We start from the raw sequence: 22,052 nt of genomic DNA on the forward strand, positions 1-22,052 counted from the left end.
TTTTGGATTATTTATGTAAAATTGAAAAAACTTCACTTGCTAACCTTTTTCCAGCAAACATTCAGTCGATGAACCGATTAAATATGAGGAGTTTCGTTGGGCGAACAAACGAATTACCGACGTTCTTTTTATTAAATTCGGTACCTGTCCTCGAAATATTATGCGTATGTCAAAATATGGGGTCTGATAGTATCATATAATCGAAAATGTTTTTTTTTTCATTATCTACAGACGTGTTTTGAGGTGTTAAAGGGATCGGCAACCTGCATTGCAGAAATTTGTGAAAAGTGGCGTATAGTGGGAATACAAAGAGGGCACCAAGAAGGAATAATTAGTATAATTTAAGGAGCTCTAATTCAAATATGCAACGTAGGCTGCCAGCCCCTTTAAGGAACATAATTCACGGGACGCTCGCGCCATCTGTACACGTGGGAAATGATACAACTTTAGTCGTATGTAAAAGGCGAATGGCCATTTTAAGGGTCCCGCGGTTAGCGCCGAATTGGTAGCTCCTGCGGGCACCTAAAGGTAGCGCTCACCGCTGGAGGATGCTTTTGATGGCGAAATATCATTGAATACCGTATACAGTATTTAATACACCCAAGGGCAAATTTTTCCGAGTAGAGGTAAATATTGCATTGCCAACTTGTTATGTTTAAGAAAAACGTTATGAGTTTGGCACTCGATCCTAAATAAAAGATGATTAGGAAAGAAAATTCCGAGAGTGGTGGCGTACTCCTGTAATCCCAGGCGTCTGGGACGCAGAATTTGTAGATGGCCGTGTGAGGACGACTATCAATCCCGCAACGGATGGTAGGAAAACTTCCGCCATGGGTGTCCCCACCCCTGTCCCCCAGATTAATCAATTATTGTGTGCTGGTTTCTAAAGCCTTGGGTCGACACCGATTTGTGTCTATTAAGAAAAAGTGCTTACCCAAGGTGGTAGACCAGACGAAAAGTTACTGACAAATCCATTACTGATCACTTTTGGCGGTTTGGAGTACAAGACTACCATCGGGTAATATATCTCTGTTGAAAAACCATAACCTTCCAGAAAATTAGTCGACAACCCCCAAAATTGAACAATTATATCCGAATCGTCGAACTCCTAAGTGATTAAGCATTATAATTAATCAGTATGAAATTAAATCAATATGAATGAATCTATGAATTTTTAATTGTCGTTATCTTATTTCGCTTTAATTTCTGCCTTCACCAGAAGCGGCATTACTTGCAAATGGCTGGTGTAATGAAAATATAGTAAAATACAATTTTGATGAATGAACGAAGATGTTTAATGAGTTATTGTGTGTCCGAATTAGTCTCCCTCGTAATAATTGTACAACAAATTCCCTTTATATGGCCTCCTGTTCATGTTTCGCTGTTCTTGGTACAGGAATTATATTATACACTTGCCCATTGAAGCACCTAGAACCGGTTTCTGACACTCACACTACTACCATTGTGTGCCTAAAAAGAACGATATAATACAAGTAATTTAACTTACAGCTTTTTCAAACGTCAAACTGCAAATAAAATTGTATTGGATAATATTAATCTTGACGTTATTTTGAAAAAAGCTTTAAGACAAAATATTAATAATAAATAAGTAAAATTATAGAAAACGACGCTTATATTAAATGTCTGATAATCGCTAAAACATAATTTGGAGAAAGTTAATTTTTAAATAAAATCTTGTAAACGACCTTCACTGGCTTTGTTTTATTATCTTATATCTAAGAATATTTTTATGACAAGATATAGTCTCTCAATTGAGAAAAAGTCAAATTTTCCTCGAATTCTGAGTGAGTGGGAAAGGGATTGAATAAAAAATATTTCTCCACAATTTGAAATAATATTTCGAATTTTTGCTTAGGCGCGGAAAATGAAAATATATACTGATATTATGGTCATACATTTGGCTAACTGAGTGAAAAAGTCAAAAGTCATAAACCCCTATTTGATAAAATTTATTTTTTGGCTTTATGCATAGATTGAAAACAAAAGTTAAATAATTAAGGAAATACCATAATAAAAGAATATAAAAGTATTAAAACTTAATTTATAAATCAGTCATAAGTAGAGGGAAAGTAAGGTCGACACTCCGATCCCGGGATCGGGATCGGGATCCTGGATTTTCGATGTGAAATGGGGGTAAAATCGTTGGGAACTCATGTTGTTTTCAGGACCAGCTTGTTTTACGTTATCTTAACTCCGCTTATCTCGAATATTTTGATAGTGACCTCACGAGGCACTTATGTGGTAAATGAAACTAAGTAAAGCATACATTTTCAGGTTCGGCTTCTTTCTCTGTATCTCGTGTTTTAAGTAGCGTACGGAATATGGTGTAAGTTGTAAAGAGTGAAACGTATGTTCTTTAAAACCTGGGTGGGAGATAGTGTGCGCGCGATACCCTTGCGCGTGCGCGGATTAACCGGGAAGCGGTTAATTAGCATTTAAAGTTTTTACCTATTTTGGATTCCACATTCACAATGGGAAAAGTGTCTTTCTCAAATGTTGTAATTGTACATGTGATACCTTATGAGGACCGGGTAAATCCACATACACGTAATGTAATGCAGTTTAAAATGCGTGTACTTAGAATGGATGTTTTTTAAGACCAATTTTAATCAATAAGATATAATCGTTCAGTACTTTGCGGGTATAAAAAGAGAGACTCGTTTATTGTTTAAACCACATTCGAAGAGTTTTGTCAGTAAAATAGAAGCAATCCATAGAAAATCTTGCAAAGTCTTCGACAAAGGGAGTTTATTTTTCTTAAATTTTCTCGAAACCATAAGCAATTTTTAATGTTTTTTTTTATTTCCTTTCACGTTGTTACCGAAATTAAGTCAAGGGAAAAACCGAATCGGCTTCAATCGAAATAAAATTACCTTATTTTAATAAATAAAGTTTTTTATTTGGGGCCGAAAAGTATTACAAAGACAGATTAGCTTATCTTAAACTATCAACGGATGCTTTATAACATAGTCGGAAAACAGTAAAAAAAAATAACAAATAACATTACCAGAGAGGAGAGAGCCATTTTTATTGCAGTTGAGATCAGGCTTGTGATAACTAGTGGCAGGGGAAACTACCACGGCCAAAAAATATCCGACAGAAAAGGAACAGTGTTGCCAAGGAAAGTCTGGCGAGCTACTCCGGCGGACTGCCGACCGACCGTTGAGTCAAGATGCCAAAAACATACGCCCGACTTGCCGGCTTTATGGCGGTTCTCGCCTCTCTGGCGCCATCTCTCTGGAGTGCAATACATAAAATATACAAATAATAATGTAGGAATATAAGTGTCAGGCTGTCCTAGTGGCAAAGGCTCTCTTAAATCCTGATTGCAAAGCCTCCTCGTGGCGAGAGCCGGGCAACGTATGGCTAATAACCTGCGGCTGATTTGCACAGGTATCCCTGTCCCTATCCGGATTGTCCTTAATGGGGTCACTGGCGTCGTTCGCGGCTGCCGGGCCTGATTTCTGGGCTTGCGCGCCAGTTCGCATCGCCCCCTTCGCCGCCAGCCGGAGGGGTGACTGGTGTGTTCGTGGTTGCTGGGCTTGGACTTTGGGTTCGCGCGATGGTTCGCTCCATACCTGTCATTTGATAACCTTATCGGGGATGGTATTTGCAGTGGAAGAGAAAGTCTCTCTAGCTCTCAGCTGTGGGAGGATGGGTTCTCGCGCAGGCCCATGGTGTCGCCTTTTGTTGGGCCGTGATGAGGGCGTTTGTTTGCCATATGTGAGCCTGTTCTTATAGCTATCTCACTGGCCGAACGTTTGCTTCGCAAAGCGCATTTTTGTTGAGTGTTGTGGGCCGCCTTAGTGCCTAGCGGAACGGCGGGGTACAAATACATAACTTTATGTACTAGTGGCAAAATCCACTATGCCTAGGGTAAGTTGGGTTTTACACATTTAAGGCATCCGTTGCATACATCCCCCCTTTAAAAAAAATACAAAAAAAAGGTAAAGCAAGAAATTAAATAATTGTTTGTAGCACTACTGGTGGGGTGCGAGAGAACAGTTCCGGCGGAGATGAGGGCCGCGACATCGGGAACATTTTAATCCCCGTCTACGCACATTGTAACGCTTATAATTAAAGGGAATGTCCGTAGGGGTAGGCAGTAACGCAATGGAAGGCGATGGCAAGCCCGTGAGCGGAGCTGGTAATCCGGAAACAGTGTGGGGGTTGTGACAGGTTCGTGTCAGTGTCGTCGCGGGAGAGTCAAAGAAATCAGCGGGGTAGTCCTGGAATAGCGCGCCCATCACCGAATCAAGCTCATCTTCGACTGGCGTCCCAGCTTCGGATGGTGCAATAGGTGCGGCTAGTGTGGTATGGACATTATTAGAGTTATATCCGCTTAGCCCTCCTTGAATTAAACACTTGCTGTATATGCAATAAAAAACCATTAGTTTTGATAGCTATGCGGTTAATAATGATAAATGGCTGAGGATCGGCTAAAACCAGCGCAAAAAAAGGCCATAGGCTTGTCTCCCATGGTAACTTGGAGAACGGAATATAGCCGGTGATGTTGGCTCTACAATCAAAGTGTGGCCACACTTGGGAAAGGATAGGAGAAAATTGATTTAAGGCCTGCCAATGGATGTCTATTTCTGCGTGACCTTAAAAGGCCCCCTTGGTGACGAAACCGTAAGGTGATTGGAACAGAATCAGAATCGTGTCAGCCTGGTTTATAAACCCATAGTGTTTTGCAATAGGAGTCCGTCAAGTAAAAAAAAGATATAATAAATGATACTTATGTATTTCACATTACTTGTCTGTAAATTTCCGACGGAGGAGTGAAAATTATATCATCCCTCGATAAATTAAAGCAATGTAATGTAAGGTCGAAGCAACAGGAGAGCCAGGTTCTACGGTTGGATGAGGTTCGAGGTTGGATAGTCCTTCTTCCTGGGCGAAAAAACCGGTTTCACTAAGAGCGGAGCTAGACAGCAGATCATTATGGTGATGGGATGATTCATTATGCTCTTTTAAGAGTGATACGTCACCGGTCTCTATAGGAGGAGGTAGCTCCCCAGTGGTGTGATACAACTTAAGTTGACTAATATGTATCTGTTTACGTAGCCCAGTTCCGAGATATTCTACCTCGTAGACCAAGTCATGGGCGATTTACTGAGCACCTTTAAGGGTCCCAACCATTTGGGTGCGAGCTTGGCGGAATGATGGATCTCAGCCCTGGATAGAGGATGATTTTCTCTCCATACTAGCATTCCGGGTTCTAGCAACACAGCCTCCCGTCGTAGATTGTAGTATTTACGCTGTTTCTCCTGATTCCGTGAAATAGTTCTTTCAGCTTGCTCCAGTTCAGTCCGAAGGGCTAAGAACCGTTGTTGCGTTTCTTCGGAGGCTTCATTAATATTCACTCGTTCCACTAGGTCCTGATAGGATTCCCAGGGTTTACGAGCTTCTCGGCCATGATTTAGATAGAAAGGAGTTCTACCAGTGGTATCATGGGGACTATTATTGTGCACGTGCTGCAAGCTAGCTAAACTAGTGTCCCAACAGCGATGGTCATTTCCTACGTGCATGGATAAGAGTATGCCTATTTCCTTGTTCACTCACTTTGTAGGATTCGATTGAGGATGATAAGGTGAGGTGTATTTTGTTTGAATGTTAAATAATAGGCAACATTCCTTCCAGAGGCTCGAAGTGAATTGGGCTCCATTATCGTAAAGAATTGCTTTTGGCGCCCCCCATCGGATAATTAGTTCTTGAAGGGCTTCACATAAGGTCAGCGCTGTAATATCCCGTAGGTGTTTTACTTCTAAATAACACGTAAAATGTCAACAAAGACAGTTAATTTTTTGTTTCTATTATAACTTTCAGGTAGAGGCCCCATTAAATCTACACTCACTAGATCCCATGGTTCATGAACTGTGGTAGAGACCATATTACCAGGGGTTTTACAGTTTTTACCTTCGTTCACAAAAAATCGCATAACAAAACCTGGGCCTATTTATCTAGTGAATGCCTGGTTGATGATCTCACAACCGCCGGTTTCGATATCAACGGCATCCACACATCGTGTCGGAGTCTAATTCGATCATCAGAGAAACTTACCATCTTGGGTCTCTGTCCCGAAGTTTCGCACAGCTTAATTAAGCCAATGCTAGAAAACCATGGTAAACTAACTTCAGGTATTACCTACATTCCAATAACATCCAAGACGTCAGGCTCCTATTTTTTCAATGGAAAGAGACAAACCTACTTCATTCAGGATCAAGACAACCCTTCACCTGCACAAATATCCTTCGACTTTGACAACAACCCGTATACTATGTTCCTTCTCGTGGGAGACGAAGTATGCGAAAACTGTAAGCAAAAAGGCCACACCTCGGATCGATGCTATGCCCAACCTTCAAATAACGAAAAACACCAGGACGATACCACCCATGTTAAAATCCCTCTCACCACTTCAACAGGAACTTTCACGGACCAAACACTACAACAGTCTCACAATAATGAAACTAGCGACAATTCCGACTGGATAACTGTTCCGCTGCGTGAAAGCCCACGATCCCCAACCAAATCTACTATCGTACATGAACCAACGTTTAACCCCTTTGGCCCGCACTCTAACTTGGAAGACAACCACCAAGAAACTATACATGTTCTACCGGCGCCAACTAGCAACTCTGCCCCCCCCGAATACTTTACTAGTCTCTACTGCGACGACACCACTTCGCTCACCTGCCAAAAAACCTAACCTACAAGTGGACTCTCATCAACAAGTCACTACTTCTTCTAACGATAATAACCAGCTCCGCCTTTCACCACCGCAGTCAACCGCCCCCCCCCCTGTGAACCCTTCGTGTAAAACTTTACCGCCAGGGGATTGCATCACAGGAAAGAGGGATCTTATTACGAAGCCCTCCGACGAGATCCTATCCTCCGTAAAGGAAACAACGCCTAACCCTCTATCCCCGCCGCATCCTTCGCCGTCCAATTTGCCACGACCAACTGACAATCAACTCCCCGAGCCACAGACAACTGTGTCTCCTACCGAAGAGCCCACTGTTGGTACGCAAATTGGATCACCACTGAACTCACCATCAAAAAAGAACGCCCTTGAAGACGACGTCTTTGAGGACTTCCTCGAGTCTGTGAAAAGGCGAAAAAAATACATACGCGACTTTGCGCTCTCTTACACTCAGAACATTCCTGGATTAGTCAACCAGATCATGGAGCGCCAAAAGGTTGTCTCTTCTTATGAGTCGAGACGACTAACTACTCTGATCTACAATATTAAACGTAAATATTAACTTTCCCTCTTTCTACCCCCTTTCTAAATTTTAATGAATTATGAATTTTAGTCTCTGCACACATAACTTACGGGGATTGCGTACCCCGATCGAATACATAAAAGAAATAAATTTCCTAAAATTAAACAAAATTAACGTCGCCATGTGCCAGGAAACGTACTTAACAAATAACTGTAAAAACCTTAGGGATCTAAGTCACCCATTCACCCCTTTCTATTCTTGTAATTCCAACCACCAAGCTGGAGTTTCGACTTTCGTTAATACCACGCGAAGCGAGCAATACACAGTGAAAGCCGTTCTCGACTTAATCTGTGGTTATGTTCGAAAATCAGTAATATCTTTTTAAATTCAAATTTATCTCTAACCATTTTCAATATTTACGTCAGTCAGTCTAACTCACGAGCCATAGATGCGCTATACGCTATAAAATCTGACGTTTTGGCCAACAAAACCCGCGATTTTATGATTTTGGGTGATTTTCACTGCGTGTTGCTACCCATACATGACCGGAAGAACACTAGAGAACACCGTCCGTCTCTTGTTTGCGAATTGGAGAGCTTATTAATGGCCCTCAACTTGTTTGACGCTTCGGTCGTACAGGGGGTGTCGGATATGACGTGGACAAGCTCCTCAAATGCGTCCCAACAGGCGCGACTCGACCGTATCTATGTGTCTTCATCTCTTGTACCTCTCGTACATGGGCTGAGGACCTTAGACGGTGGGTCCAGTTCTGACCATAGAACAGTCATTCTAGATCTAAAAATCCCATTTACCGCACTTAAAAGACTTATGGGCTTTTAACAATTCATTATTAGCTGACAAAACTTTTCATAATCTATTTAACCAGTTCTTAGTTTCACAGTTGAGCGACTTTCCTGACTTAAGCGAGAAGAGCATCAAATGGTGGGACGTTTTTAAAACCAAAATTAAAACCTTCGTCAAAGAGTTCTCATTTAAAAATAGCAAAAATGATAACGACGAAATTATCAAACTACAAAACGAACTATTAAACCACGATAAGACCGAGGAAGAGCGTTCCACCATAAAGACGCATCTAAACTCCCTGGAGACCAAAAAATCAGAAGCCGCTCTTCTGCGTAGCAAAATTAATCACCAAACTCTCGCTAATTCTCCATCACACTACCTATTTAATTTAGAATACGCTAGAAAAAGCATTAACTGCATTAAAACTATTAGAAAATCTGACGGTGAATTAACATCGAATCATTTAGAAATTTTACGCGAAGCTTCAAAATTCTATAGTGACCTCTTTAAAACCTCTAAACCGAGTCCGGAAACGTTAACCGAATACATCCAAATCTTACCAACATTAGACAACTCAAACAACAGCATTTGCAACAGCGACCTAACGTTAGCCGATATCGACAAGGTAATAGCTTCTCTGGAGAACAATAAGTCTCCCGGATCAGACGGTATAACTAACGAGTTTATGTGGCCCAAAATTCGTACTTTCTTCTTTACTGTCTACCAATCCTCTATAAAGTTCAATAAATTGCCCGATAGCTTCACCACTTCTATCATTACTTTAATTTATAAGAAAGGCGATCCGCATTGCCTGCAAAACTTTCGTCCAATTTATCTACAAAATAATGACTCTAAACTTCTATCTAAATGCTTCGCGTTAAAATTATCCCCAGCTTTGCAATCTATAATTGATGAGAACCAGACTAACTCCCTACCGGGCAGAACGATCCATAGCAACATTAACACCCTAAGAGACATCCTTGATTACGTATCGGTTCACCCTGACCAGGAGCTGGCGATAGTATCACTTGATCAGGCCAAAGCTTTCGATCGCGTGGACCATGGCTACCTCCTTGATATACTTCGACATATCGGTATATCAGGTCAGCTTTTCCAGTACATTCAATTAAGTTACAATAACGCCGCTGCTCGACTTAAAATTAATGGTACCCTTTCCGCGAAATTTTCCGTTAACTCTGGGATAAGACAGGGAGACCCCTTATCCAGCCTTTTGTTCATCCTTTCTTTAGAACCCTTTCTTCGCCACTGTCGAGTGGCCCTGACGGACGTTAGCTTCAGGCCATCCCTACTTACCGCTGCTCGGATTTACCTCTGTTTTGCCGACGATCTCAACATCTTTCTGTCGGCGAACGAGGGCTTTGAGCTGCTTGCCGTGGAAATAGCTCGATATTGCGAAGTCAGTAACGCGCGATTCAACACGAGCAAGAGTAATGGGCTGTGGCTTGGAGCTTGGTCCAGTAGAACGGACACCCCTCTGGGTCTGTCATGGTCAAGCGACGGCATCAAAATTTTAGGCATCGACTTCACCCCTAACGAGAACTGGCAATCTCGCTTATTGGACACTTTCTTAAACAATCTCCAAATCACTCTATCGTCCAAGACTAGTTTCCTGGAGACCCTTTCGTACAAGAGCAGAGCGTTACTATGCAACAATGAATTATCAAAATTGTGGTATTTCTTACCATGCATACCTTTACCAGACCACTACATTAAAAAAATTAAATCCACCTGCAGGCGATTCATTTGGAATAGTAAAAAGCATTGGCTCCCACTTGATATTCTTTTCAATTCGTGCAAGAACGGCGGTCTATACGATCCACTCATTCAATTTAAAAAATTTCACATTCAAACCATCAAAAGAATTACTAACATCCAAAATTTAACTGAAAAAGAATTCTTTCTTCACAATATAAAACGATCGAACCCGTATTGTTACGGATTAGAGGCCCTCGCGTATAAAATGAACTACCCCAAACTTAACACGCAACAATTTTATTGCTCCATTCTCGAGACCTGGAACTCTCTAGATCACAAGATGGAGCCCCTGTCCTCATTTAAAGACCTACTAAGTGAACCATTATTTGTCAACCCCTTCATAAACACCCACCTTGAACCGTACTGGAAATTGGCGGATTTCCTATATGTCAAAGACATCATCAACACTACTGACAGAAACTTTAAGACAATAGAAGAAATCTTTCCTAATAACGCACCCAGAATCAGACACGCTAAAAACCAATTAGATAATATCATTACTCAAATCTCCAAAATTTTCCCCAATATTCGAACGCTGTTTAAACGACACCCCCTTATCCCAAACCCCTTTAACATGACAGACCGTCTATTCTACACTCAAAATCAAAAAATCGTCCCAATAAAAACCATCTCCAAAAATGTAATTTCGAAGTTATTCCCAAAGAGCGTAAACCCACTCGAGAATATCCCTCAAATTATTCAATGTGAGGACACGTCCGGTATAAATTGGAACTTTTGCTGGTCGAGTACCTTCAACGCCCAGGAAAACAACTTAATTTATAGATTATTTTTCGGTAAAATACTAACTCCAGTTTCGGCCTCCCACGCTTTTCCAAATTTTAATAAAAACTGTCCCCTGTGTAATGCCTCCCCAGCAGACTTTTCCCACATATATTTCACGTGCCCCACTGTCATCCTTTTTCTAAATTTCATTGAAAAAACTATTCGAGACTTTGATAAAACCTTCTCATTAAATATAAAAAATTATTGGGTTCTAGACATAACTAAAGATGATTTCTATTTTATCAAATGTTTAATTCTAACTTCAGCAAAATTATCAATTTATTCTCTCTCTCTGTGTCACGACGCTTTGCAACACCCTCTAAATTTTTTGAAAAAACGATTCAATGAAAAAATTAAACAATTTGTCTTAACTGAAAACTGCAAACAGGGCTTAAACCTAAAAAACATAGCGCATACCCTGAATAAAGTAAACATCTGTGATATTGACCCAGGCTGATAACCCATATGAATACTAATTTACTCAAAAAAAAATTTCCAGATTGCAACAAGCTATTTCCAAGGTAAAATTTTATACTGCTTTGAACTTGTAAAGTGTTAATTTCCCCGCTACCTAAAGCTACCATTGTCAAAAATGACCCAAAGATTCGGATTCAAATTCCTTAAAAAAAACCACACACGTATAATAATGTTTCTTTCTTCCACCATTTGTAAAACTTCATTGTAAAATAAAAGACGTCTTAAAAAAAATAATAATAAATAATAATAATAATAATAATAATAATAAATGTTCATAGATGTGATTCACACCTCAATGGTCAGGAGATTGGCCATTTTAAGGAACAGACGCTTGACTGTATTCCTTCCACTAGCGAAAATTATATTTCACTCAAACAAGGTAAAATATATATAATAATGAATTTAACCTTAACATTAATTTTATTGGTTTGAGGGGGATTTCGGTTTTGAGACTCTAATCGATTCCTTAAAGAAAGCCTCGATGCGTTAGTATCTAATCTCGTTTTGGAAGGAGAAAATAAATTTCAGATTGTTAAGAAATATTTTGATAACGATAAAGTTCAACTGTTTCTGCAAAAGGGCATCTATGCTTTTGACTATATGGACGATGAAAATAAATTTGACGAGACGATGCTGCCACATAAAGAAGCATTTTACAGTTCATTGAAAAATCATAATATTTTAGAATCTGATTATTTACATGCTAAAAATGTTTGGAAAACGTTTAATATTCAAACATTAGGTAAAATTACTATAATATAAATATATCAAATCTCTTAACCTCGGTTTTCGTAGGGGAATACACCGACCTCTATGTGGAAAGCGATACGTTGCTCTCAGCCTGCGTTTTCGAAATTTTTTGAACATTATCTATAACTTATTATAAATTAACAATTCTATATTATTGATTAAAATTGGTCTTAAGAAACTTTCCATTCTAAGTACACGCATTTTAAACTGCATTGCATTACGTGTATGTGGATTTACCTGGTCCTCATAACAGTGGCGGACTAGGTCTAATATTTTGGGCTGCCAGAAGACAAAGGGCCCCAGCTTTAACAACTATAACGCTATCATTTTTGAGGGGCCGACTTTATGAACGGTCCGTGGGGCCCACTTCATGAACGGTCCGTGGGGCCCACCTGCCATTGGGCAGGTTCACTCTATGGCCAGTCCGCCACTGCCTCATAAGGTATCACATGTACAATTACAACATTTGAGAAAGACACTTTTCCCATTGTGAAAGTGGAATCCAAAATAGGTTCAATTTTAAATTTTAATTTAATCACCCGCACACTATCTCCCACCCAGGTGTCAAGAACATACGTTTCACTCTTTACAACTTACACCATTTCAATACATTCTCAACTTATTCCGTACGCTATTTAAAACACGAGATAAAGAGAAACAAGCCGAACCTGAAAATGTATGCTTTACTTAGGTTCAGGTGCCACATAAGTGTCTCGTGACGTCACTATCAAAATATTCGAGATAACCAGAGATAAAGATAACGTAAAACAAGGTGGTCCTGAAAACATGTTGATATGAGAAAAAACACATCGTCGCGAGAAATACCCTATATTACATTGACTTTCCAACGATTTTAACCCCATTTCACATCGAAAATTTCCGATCCCGATCCCTATCCCTGGATCGGAATGTCGAACTTACTTTCCCTCTACTTTCATATGTTTCTTATTTCGAATATCTTTAGAAATTAATGTATCTCGACCTGAGTTACTGTTATGTTTAAGTCCATTTAATAAATATATACTGATGAGATGGTCAATTAAGAAAACGTTTTGAACTTTGTCTCCTGTTTATTTACAAAATAAATGAAAGCCACCGATTACTGTTTAAGATTATAGTTGGGGGTCAATATTGGGCAAGGACAATACAAAACACTCTTTAATGTATCTCACAAACGACTGCATGGCTCTTTCTGAAACTCGGCCTTTAATTCATCTGGTCAAAATATTAAGTTGAATAATAAAAGACAGCTAGACTAATACCCAAGGCACCACCAAGCGAAATTTATTTCCATTATTTCAGATAAATTGTGAAAGATAATGGCACCCTCTTAAAAACGTTGGGTTAAATGATTTTGTTTATTTCATTTTTAACTACTTTTTGAGTCAAAAATAACCCAAATGTAGTTGAAAATCTAGGAAACGCAAAATTTGGGTTAAACAAAATAAGGTTGTTTTTAAGATAATATAATAGCAACCCAAAATTGGGTCATACTATCGAATTTAAAGTTCCCACGCGCCAAAGACGATATGAGCATCGAAAATGTGTCCATCGAACCTGTAGTCTTTGGAAGACTGGAAATTAAAAATTTTGCGCCATTCTTGCATCGTTTCCATGAGTGCTTGAAAGGATTTTTAATTTTTGATTCTAAAGGTATAGAATATTTTATATTTAATTTGCTATTTATAATTTATAATTTTTCCAATATTAAAATTTTTTTTTGTATGTTGTCTTGATATTTCAGCGGAAGAACGTAATGAGCTCCCTTGTTTAAAATTATTGCAAATTGGCAAGGCCCTTCGATATTCTTTCAGGTGTTATCAAATTTATAAACCAAATTAATTGTTAATTTATCACCCAAAATTGAGTCATGTATTAACCATATTTTGGGTAACTTATAAAATTAACCCAAAATATCGTTATTAAAATAACCAATTTTGGGTGAAAAGGAAATCCACCCAATATTTTGTTTGATTAAATACTGACCCAACAATGGGTAAAAAAAACAACCCAATTAATTTTTAAATTATAACCCAAAATTTAGTCATATATTAACCATATTTTGGGTGAATGTTCAACCCATATTTGGGTAATTTATAAATTTAACCCAGAGTCACGTTATGAAAATAACCCGTTTTGGGTGAAAACTAAAACAACCCAATATTTTGTTTGGTTAAATACTGACCCAACAATGGGTAAAAAAAACAACCCAATTTGGTCAAAAATAACCCAATACTTTTAAGAGTGCACCCAACCCTTTTTACAATGTAAGTCAGCAAATCCCTAAACTAACTATTATCCTACTGATGTTCTACGAATATGACGTCAGAAAAAAAAGAATATATTTCGATACAGCGTGTTGTTTACATTTGTATGAATAGTATTACAGGTGGCATGAAAAAGACTTCAGCAGGCTGGTAATAATTTACCCCTATTGAAACCTGGTACGAGAATAAATAAGTCTATCGTAAGATATATCATACATTATTTATTTAATATTATATTTATTATAAAAAGCAATCGTTTTCTTCGTTATAAAGCTTAAAAAAGTAAAATTTCTTACTTCAAAGATTTCCCCAATGAGGTCAACATTTTAGGAATAAAGCCGTTATAGTTATCCAAAATATTTTCCGTCTCAGAAGTTTCATCTCTTACGGTTAACAAAGGGGCGTACTGAAAATAAATGTGTTTTTTAAGGCCATATAAATGTTAAAAAAAAACTCTCAATACCTAAAATTGACGTTAATATTTTTATCCAAATGCCTTTTTTAATTTTATAAATGTATTTGATAAATAGTGTGCAATAATTTGTTTTGAAATATAAATTTGTTTTATGAAAACGTTTTAATGGAATATATTTGTCAGAAACCTCTCGATATTTGAATTTATTGAATAAGAAAAACAATAAACACCGCTCTTGTAAGTAAACTTTGTAAGAATGATATGTAAATGAGTGAACGAGAAACGTAAGTAAGATGACTTCGTCATTCGAAACATTTTTAACTTAAATCTGTGTGACACAATAATTGTTGTTAATTTTTTTTAAAAGCTGCTGATGGCGTGAATATTGCAATATTTTTTGACCAGATTGCTCATATATTTTGGTATTTTATAGGTTCTAGAAAATACATCATTCATCGTCCAAGCCACTTAGTTTTTTTTAAATACAAAAAATCACAAAAAATAACTTTTAAACAAATTTTATTTAAAATTAACGAGGTATCCTGTTAAGCGCTTTTATTAAACGTAGTGGTAGATTTTGGCTCAAAACCGCTTACCGAGATGGTCGATAGCAGTATTACTTGGTTTTTTGACGTCATTACCTTCAATCTTTTACATCAAACGTAAATCATCTGTGGAAAATATTCACACGTAATAAACTTAAGAAAAGATGGCGAACAAATTTTGTACAGCAACATTTTGTTTTTAAAGTGAAAATATATTTCATTAAAGAGGATAATCCTTTCCGAAAATTAGTTAATCCAATGTTCAAATTTGGATTTATGGGAAATCAGAACACATTTCTTTTAGGATCAAATAATATTAGCCGAATCGGAATAAAAATAAATGAAATATAACAAATTTTATTTCGAAATTCTGCTCAGAGTTGATTTTGGAACAGGATAAATTAAGAATTAAGTAATAAAATGTAAAATTAGTAATTTTATCATAAAAACCGTGATTTCATTTTTATAAATATTTTGTAGTTATTTAGGAGTGTTAACAACTTTATTTAAAGCGAAATATAACATCATATTTTTGTCGATTAATAACTTGGTTAAAAACTGCGTTGTTATTTATTAGTATAGAGTATCTTTCTCCTGTTTATGAAACTCAATTTCTACAGTAAAGAAAGCTGTTTGAAACAGTGTAATTTAGCGAAATATTGAAGCACTTTGAATATTGTATTTTAAGATAAAAAGCCATTACCCATAAATAACTGATAAAATATTGATAAAAATATTAAATCAATTGGTTCAATGCCAATATATAGGCAGTTTTCAAGCTTATTGCATTACCACCCAATTTGGCACAATTTATACAAAATTTTACCTTCAAAACTTATAGTGCATTAGAAACAAATTTAAACAAATTAAATACGTCTGTATTATTAGGTAGGTAAACATAAAGACCCACCATGCGATATTTGAATTTATAGGGAGACGAATTTCCTATCTTGCGTAGTTTTTTTATTTTGGTTTTAAATAATCTGCTTTTCAGACGACGTGGAACGAAATAGCAGTTTCCTTTTGGTCTTTCATATAAATTAAAATTCTAATATAGTCTTATAAAAACATACATGATAAGTTTGAACAAATTTCTGAATTGCAATTTTTATCAGAAGAAAATGTTAATCATTACCAAGCTACTTGGTTTGTCTCAGTGGTCATTTTGTTTCAATTTGGTCACTTCTTAGTTCGCCCGAACATTTCGAAATGGAAAACCAAGCATTTTCTCTTAATTGAAAAGAGCTGGAACTGTTAATTATTTTTTTCACACTAAACAAATATTTCTACGTATTGAATTAAGAAACAAAACGCGTAACCATTTTTTATATATATTAACATAGGACAGCAAAGAGATTCAGGGTATTGTGAAAATGAAGGTGCTTTCCCTGTGCGAGAAATTCTTTTGCGAAATAATATCCTCATTGAAACTGAAGTCCGGTCGGCCAAATGTTTATTTAACGTTATTACGTAGAATAAATATCACGTTCGAAATATTAATGACATCTCATTATAAAAATCGATCAATAACGCCACGTAAATGGTTTCCACTGAAACAGATATTAAAGATAATGAGTTTGTGTTTATTAAAAAGCAAATCATACTTCTTTGATCCCAAGAGCCTTAATTATTTATTTGAATTGATTGTGAGTATAATATGAGGGCCTCTAGTTTTAGTTTGGAAACTAAATAAATAAATAAATAATAATTAGCTAGGCTAATCCACAAGGCACCACCTTAGGCCCAATTCATCTAGCAACGTTTACTCACTTTTAACGATTACAGATAATAAGGTAAACAATGAAAATATATTAAATGTGAAATGAGTGGAAACTAGCTTAACAGACGTGGGAATGTACAAAGTTTCTTGTCTAGTTACATATCCGTACAAAACTGTTCGGAAAAAAAAACATGAAGTTAGCTTAGTTTAAATAAAAACGCGTTCAAAATAAAATTTGGGCCAGCGCCCTTAAACGTGTGTGATTAACTTTTAGGATTGTAGACCTACCTTTTTGTGTACAGCCTGCACCTCTTTCACTGCCCATTTTCCTCTTGTTCGCCCAAAGTGTTCTAGGCTTTTGTGGACATGTTTTGATTTTAATTTTAAGAACTATTGAATGCGCTGTAGAGCATTGGGAATACAAAAATTCAAGTTCCAGTGGCATTTCGTCCATTTTTAAAAAGTTGTAAGAAGATATATTCGTCGTTTCCCGCATAGGTGGCGCTTTTTCCTGAGCAAAACCATTGTACATTCAACATATTCTTAAAAAAATAACAGTGCATTACGCAATTGGTTTATTGGATGAAACTATTCGTTTTTGAGAAAAATAAAGATTTGAACTTTGGTAGGCATTCTACACTCTAGCTGACAACTCGTCTGTCAAAAAGGTGGGGGATAATGAATAATTTTATAAAAGGGTTTAGAAATTTGTGGACGGTTTTATGCAAGCCTTTAATTTCTACGCTTGGGTAGTCTTTCCTTAGGTTTCATTACACGAGAACATGAAGTAACACAAAGAAATGGGGCCATGAGTTGAAAGTTTTATGTGCAGTCTTTTACTACGGTATTCTGCTGGTTTGTGCTATGCAATATCTGGTCTTTGTATAAATTACGTAAGGTTGCAACCGGAAATGACAGCAACAACTAGCAAGTATTATTTTATCAGATAAAACACTTTATTTTTAATGATTATGTATCCTGGGATCATTTGGCTCGCTTAGCTTGATAATGAAATGAGTTCTTAATTGTATTCAGACCATGGAAAACAATCATTAATATCACGAAATACGAACCGGCTTGGGACTTTAGCTTACATGAAATAAGTTATTGATAAAATAACAACAATAGAAGTCTACTGAATGGAAGAAGTTTCGTGTAAATATTTTGTACTGAACCAACTTAAATATATGGACTTAGTCGTGCAAATACGCCCTGGCTTGCAAAATGTTTCACCAAAGGACAACCATTAAAAGGGTGGCGGACTTTTTAGCATTTTCGGCACGTAGCAAGAGGAGACGGGTTCGATCCCAGCTAAAAGAACACGATGAAAACTTGAAAAACCTTTCTAAAGCTGTTGCATTAGGTACAAGATTTGCAAAAATCCCAGAAAAATCCATTTACTTCTTACGGAAGCGCGAGTTTTGTGCACTGCAACTAAACTTAAAACTAAAAATACATTTTTATTTGAATTTTAAAAATTGTGTCCGAATTAGCACGACTTTTTTGATAACCGACTTGCGAAAGGTCAAATTATCATTAGGATGCAGGAAAAAGGCGCCACAAGCGTTAGAAATTTCCATGCAATTTCACAAGCCACTTTTAAAAACTTTATGAATATTGCTATTACTTTCAAATGCTTGTTGATAATAAAAAGCTTTTCAAAAATATTAACATAAAAGAAGTTCTATAAACAATATATGGTAGTGCCCTATTTGTAAATAGTCTACAATTTTCACAAAGCATTTATTATTGCATGCTTCAAATTGATTGTATTCAACACCTTTATTTCATGTGCCAGTTCCCCAAAAGAAGGTTTCGTGCTGTAACAAGGTATATGTCATACATCACCTACATTTAGTAGTCTCTATATTCCAAGAAGCAGCAAAAACAAAACATGAGTTTCATAATCCCTAACTGCATTACCTATAGCACATGACAGCTGCAGGATAACTGGCAAATGAAACTGAACTCCAATGCTCAGTTAGTAATGAGGAAAGTTATACATGATTAGTCTCTTGCATATTCCCTTAGCTTTTCTTGTTTTGAAAGTTGCGCTTCCAAAAAAGGGTGCGCTTAAAAGTCTTTCTTTCTAAGTTGTTAGGGTATTTGCTCCGAGGAACTCTTAGGAAGTAATCTAATAAAAACAATAATAATAACATTAATCCAAATTAGTACTTCGAACCGAATTCGATATCTGTTACATAAAAAAGATAACCTGCAGTTTTTTGTATCCATTAAGCTTGCAAATTAACGTATTTTTTATCAATCTACAGCTAACAATTACCAGTTGACGCTTATCTAAAGAGATTTGACGTCATCCGGGTGGCATCTGCTTTAACCTCAATCATCATGTCTGTCTGGGTGGGTGTGGGTGTGTGTCTGTGGGCTGCGAACGCGTTACCGGGGCAAAGTCCAAATCGCGGTACCGGAGCAAAGTCCAAATCGCGGTACCGGAGCAAAGTCGAAAAACGGTTTTTGCAGTTTAAAGGTTGACGGTGAGCGTTAACGGAAACGGTTTGGTTGTTTTTTTTTTCGTTAATGCCCACCGTCGTGACGATTTCAACTCAGTTTCATTGGAAATTTTATTATTGTAACGTTTAGGTGTAAAGTGGGAATGTTGATTTCGTGTTACGGCGGTTGCGGGTGTTAAGTGTGTTGTGTTTGCATTTTGTATGTATGGGCGTTGTCTCTCTAACTATTCCTTATGGCGATGAGGGTTACGATAAACGTCTCAACGTTTAAATGGCAGGGTTTCCACCAATTATTTACGGTATTCATCTTAGTACCAATTTGCGATCGCAACGGTGGAGATTCGAATCCAAGACCTCCTGTGTGACCGGCGGACGTTCTACCGAAGAACCACCGACATTTATTACGCTTCATCGAAAATTAGACCTTCAGCTTTAACGGAAGCTTTTATTACAAATTAACAGAGTATTAAATTTCGGTTTTTATTCAATTAGAACCAAATTTCGTGTTCCATCTCTGTTGATTAAAAACGAATCCGCCGCCCAGGTTTTGAACCCGGGCTGTTCTGCGTGGCAAGAGAATGCTTTATCACAGAACCACTGACACGTAAAGCTCTTTTACGTTATTATGAATTTATAAATGTCAAATATTTCTATAATGTTGTTAACATTTATGAATTTTATTACAATTAAGAAATCAATTTAATTTTATCGTTTTTTTGTAATAAAAAACCGTTTAGAGGATATTTAAGGAAAACTTTTATGGAAAATTAAAGACAATTTATTTTATTCGTAATAATAAATATTCTGCGGGTGGGGGCTCGGGAATCGAAACGTGAGCCTTTGCTTATTGTGTTTTTTGTTTAATCATATTGTCGTATTTAATATAAATTAATAAAAAAATATGATGATAATAATAACAATAATAATAATAATAATAATAATAATAACAATAATAATAATAATAATAATAATAATAATAATAATAATAATAATAATAATAATCAGCTAGGCTAATACCCAAGGCACCACCTTAGGCCCAAGTCATCTAGCGACTTATAATTCCTTTAAACAGGTGGCCGGGTTACAATGCGTAGGAGGGTGGTGTCATGCCCTTCATGCTACGCGAACCAACAGCTCCCTACACTAACTATTACCGTTAACCTCTACATATATATATATATATAATAATAATTAATATAAACTCAAGTTTTCGTTAATAAATTTTATTAATTATCACGTACTTCACTGGGATGAGCAAAAGTAGCGTTTTACGATACTTCCGTTTGAGTATTTTTATTTAATTTATTTATCGAACGAGATAACGAGTTGTTTTTAATCTCACTTTGTTCGATTTGGTTCTTTCGTGTTTTTTAAGTCGCATATTTTTATTTATTGTGTGTTTAGCTTTTTTATTTTTCAAGAGTAATAGTTCATTTATGAAGTAAATATCGAGTTGTATACATCGGGCTCTTACATGTATGTTGGTCTGGTTTTTAACTGGGTCGTCACTACTGCGTATTTATTTTAAACGTTTTCTTGACGGATTAAGATGTTTAATGCAGTTCATCAATTGGGTTTGTTTGTTTTTATTTATAAAGAGCCCTAACTAACATAATTGTTTCAACTTTCGGTAATTGGGTTTATTTATTCCTGATTTCAAAGTATTTGGATTAACTTTTTTCTTCGTTGAATATTCTATTATATTTTTCTATTGGTTATTTTTGTTGTTTAATTTTATCGAAAGTATTGATAATATAATAAATATAATTTTCGTATTTTCGATTGACTTGTACATGCTTCGTGGTGAATCAACGTAATTTTGCTAAAAGCTTCCACTTATAATTTAAGTTTTTGCTTAACATTTATTTTCGTATATATCTCATTTTTATGGACCTATAATACTGTTTGTTGGGTTTTTTCCCTTAACGTGGTTTTTCGCACTTTTATACTGTACCGAAAGTGTGGATAATGTGAGCGAAAATTAGTGTACGATGTTTTATTTGCATTGATCCAAACCAACCCTATTCTCGTTCACCTTAATTACTAAAGTGGTAAAACTTTTAGAATTGTGTAATTTCTAAATAATTTTACCTTATCGCTGTGATAATTAATAATTGTTTAAGTAAGTGTTTGATAAAATTTAAGTCGTTGTGAAAACCTGGTCTATAGAACAATTTACTATTTTGTGTTGTGGTTTCTTTTTTTTTCATCCTTACAAACAGAATTAACAACCTATAGGACCAAATACATTTTTGATGTACCAGCAACGGGATTAAAATCTCGTAAATTTTGGAATATATAAGTGAAATATATTAAACATATTCTTATTTCCTTTTGAAAAATGTATCGCTCTTATAACAGTTTTGATTAAGCGTAAATATAGTACTGTGGGACGACGCGTGGGGAATAAACTAAATCCCGTCCGCGGAGAGGTAGTATTACGGGCTTGACTGTCTTGTTTAATACGTATCTATAATCTGGAATAGCTGCAGTTGAACAAATAGTGTGTTTTTTTTTGGAAATGTCTAATTTTCAGTTTGTGTCAAAAATTAACAAATAAGAATACATTAAAAATGTATCTTATCTCAAATGGCAAACGAATTTCCGTTCGTTTACCGACTAATCGTCTTAGGTTAGTAAACCATAACGCGTGCAAGGAAGGGACAGTCTTTATTGACATGGCAAGTGGTACAGTAGAAGGAAAGTGAGGGTGTGGCGTCAGTCCCGGGTTCGGGTTTGGGTTCGGGATCGAAATCCGGGATTTAAGGGATGAAATGGGGGTAAAATCGTCAAAAAG

General features: G+C 36.5%; 1 protein-coding gene across 2 annotated transcripts; it reads left to right on the forward strand.

Moving 5' to 3' along the window:
• Positions 1–5,534: 5,534 nt before the first annotated feature.
• LOC149968928 (uncharacterized) lies at positions 5,535–6,610 on the forward strand. 2 transcript variants are annotated; one of them, XM_090173921.1, is made up of 4 exons: positions 5,535–5,560; positions 5,665–5,773; positions 5,851–6,161; positions 6,242–6,610. In XM_090173921.1, exons 3-4 carry the CDS (start codon positions 5,894–5,896, stop codon positions 6,283–6,285), a joined length of 312 nt encoding a protein of 103 aa, XP_090030047.1. In that variant the 5' UTR covers positions 5,535–5,560; positions 5,665–5,773; positions 5,851–5,893; the 3' UTR covers positions 6,286–6,610. The 2 variants fall into 2 exon arrangements, with proteins under 2 accessions (XP_090030047.1, XP_090030039.1); XM_090173913.1 differs by having other exon boundaries at positions 5,545–5,773.
• The last annotated feature ends 15,442 nt before the right edge of the window (positions 6,611–22,052 follow it).

The sequence above is a fragment of the Leiobunum rupestre genome, chromosome 1, assembly GCF_980474605.1.
Source record: "Leiobunum rupestre chromosome 1, qqLeiRupe1.1.hap1, whole genome shotgun sequence".
Classification (NCBI taxonomy): domain Eukaryota; kingdom Metazoa; phylum Arthropoda; class Arachnida; order Opiliones; family Sclerosomatidae; genus Leiobunum; species Leiobunum rupestre.